The following is a 1201-nucleotide window of genomic DNA, read 5'->3' as shown; positions in this document are numbered from 1 at the left end:
TTGTCTGCTAATTCATTTAATGAATTTACACAATTAAAGATCTTTTACTTTGTAGTCAAAATAAAAATTTTGTAATCATCATTGAATGAAGCAAAACTACTCTACCTTCAATAGCATTAACTGCATTTGGTGTCTCGTCTGTCGATGAATTCAACTCTGAGGATGTATTTCTTTCCAAGTCATCTTTCATCGCGTTATCATCATTTGAATATGTTATTTCCATGAAGTTATTGCTAGGCTTACAATCGGCTTCAATGGTACTGACAATAATTTTGTCAGCTTGTACAGTGATATGAGGCTCATTGAGTGATGATAACGAGTTGTTATCGTCAGTTATAGATGTCTCAATGGTTTCAGTACGATTACTTATGGAATCGACTTGGAGCTCTTTAACACTTTTCGCATGATTTAAATTTGCTATCTTTACAATATCATTTGTGAACTGATCATTGCTATCCTCTGTCATATGTATGTTCGATCTAAAATTTAAATTGAAAGGTGCACAGGCTAACGAAGTTACACTTTCCTTCATGTCAATCACCTTATTGCATATAATCTGATCAGATTTTATAGAGAGACAATGAATTTCAGTCCTATTGGAATTGCCAAGTGCCATCCATACAGCGCTATTCTTGTGTAAATCCTGTGTACTTGATCCAGTAATATTATAAATCATTGAATTGGCCCAACGAATTACCTACATGTAGTAGATAATATTCAGTCACCAATACTGTCTTATCATACAGCAATGGCAAAACTACTATACTGTTATTAGATGTTATTAGAATCATTACCTTTAAATTTTCTTGTTCATTAACATCAGTATTTGGAAATTCCCAAGTACGGTCCAACTTAGGCAGTGCTTTTCTTTCCTCATCGTCATCTATGCTCTCTAAAACATCAGCAAAACTCATTCCTTGAGCAACATTGAGCTAGTTACGTTGCTAATTACACATTTATTACCTAGACGCTTTAAAAGATCCGCAAAATCATATTTCCATGATGATTTGGCTTCAGGAGATTCAAAAGAGAACGAAAAAGTTGCTTCACTACCATCCCTAATCCAACCAAATCCGTGAAAAAATCAGTGCATCAAAATTAAATGTAATCGCCTCTTAGTCACTTAAGATGTTCTAGAGTATTTACCGAAAATTGATAGATAATTCTACCAGTGTAAATAGTAGACCGGAAGTGTTTTGTT

General features: G+C 33.8%; 1 protein-coding gene across 1 annotated transcript; it reads right to left on the bottom strand.

Moving 5' to 3' along the window:
* Window positions 1-55: 55 nt before the first annotated feature.
* On the bottom strand, window positions 56-914 carry TRIADDRAFT_62731 (uncharacterized protein; the record flags this gene model as incomplete). The annotated part of the gene is made up of 2 exons (XM_002118680.1): window positions 56-697; window positions 795-914. 2 exons carry the CDS (start codon window positions 912-914, stop codon window positions 56-58), a joined length of 762 nt encoding a protein of 253 aa, XP_002118716.1.
* Window positions 915-1201: the final 287 nt, after the last annotated feature.

Source organism: Trichoplax adhaerens, genomic scaffold, assembly GCF_000150275.1.
Source record: "Trichoplax adhaerens TRIADscaffold_545 genomic scaffold, whole genome shotgun sequence".
Lineage (NCBI taxonomy): Eukaryota > Metazoa > Placozoa > Uniplacotomia > Trichoplacea > Trichoplacidae > Trichoplax > Trichoplax adhaerens.
The sequence above is the reverse complement of the archived record's forward strand: the minus strand, read 5'-3'. Positions and strand labels throughout refer to the sequence as shown.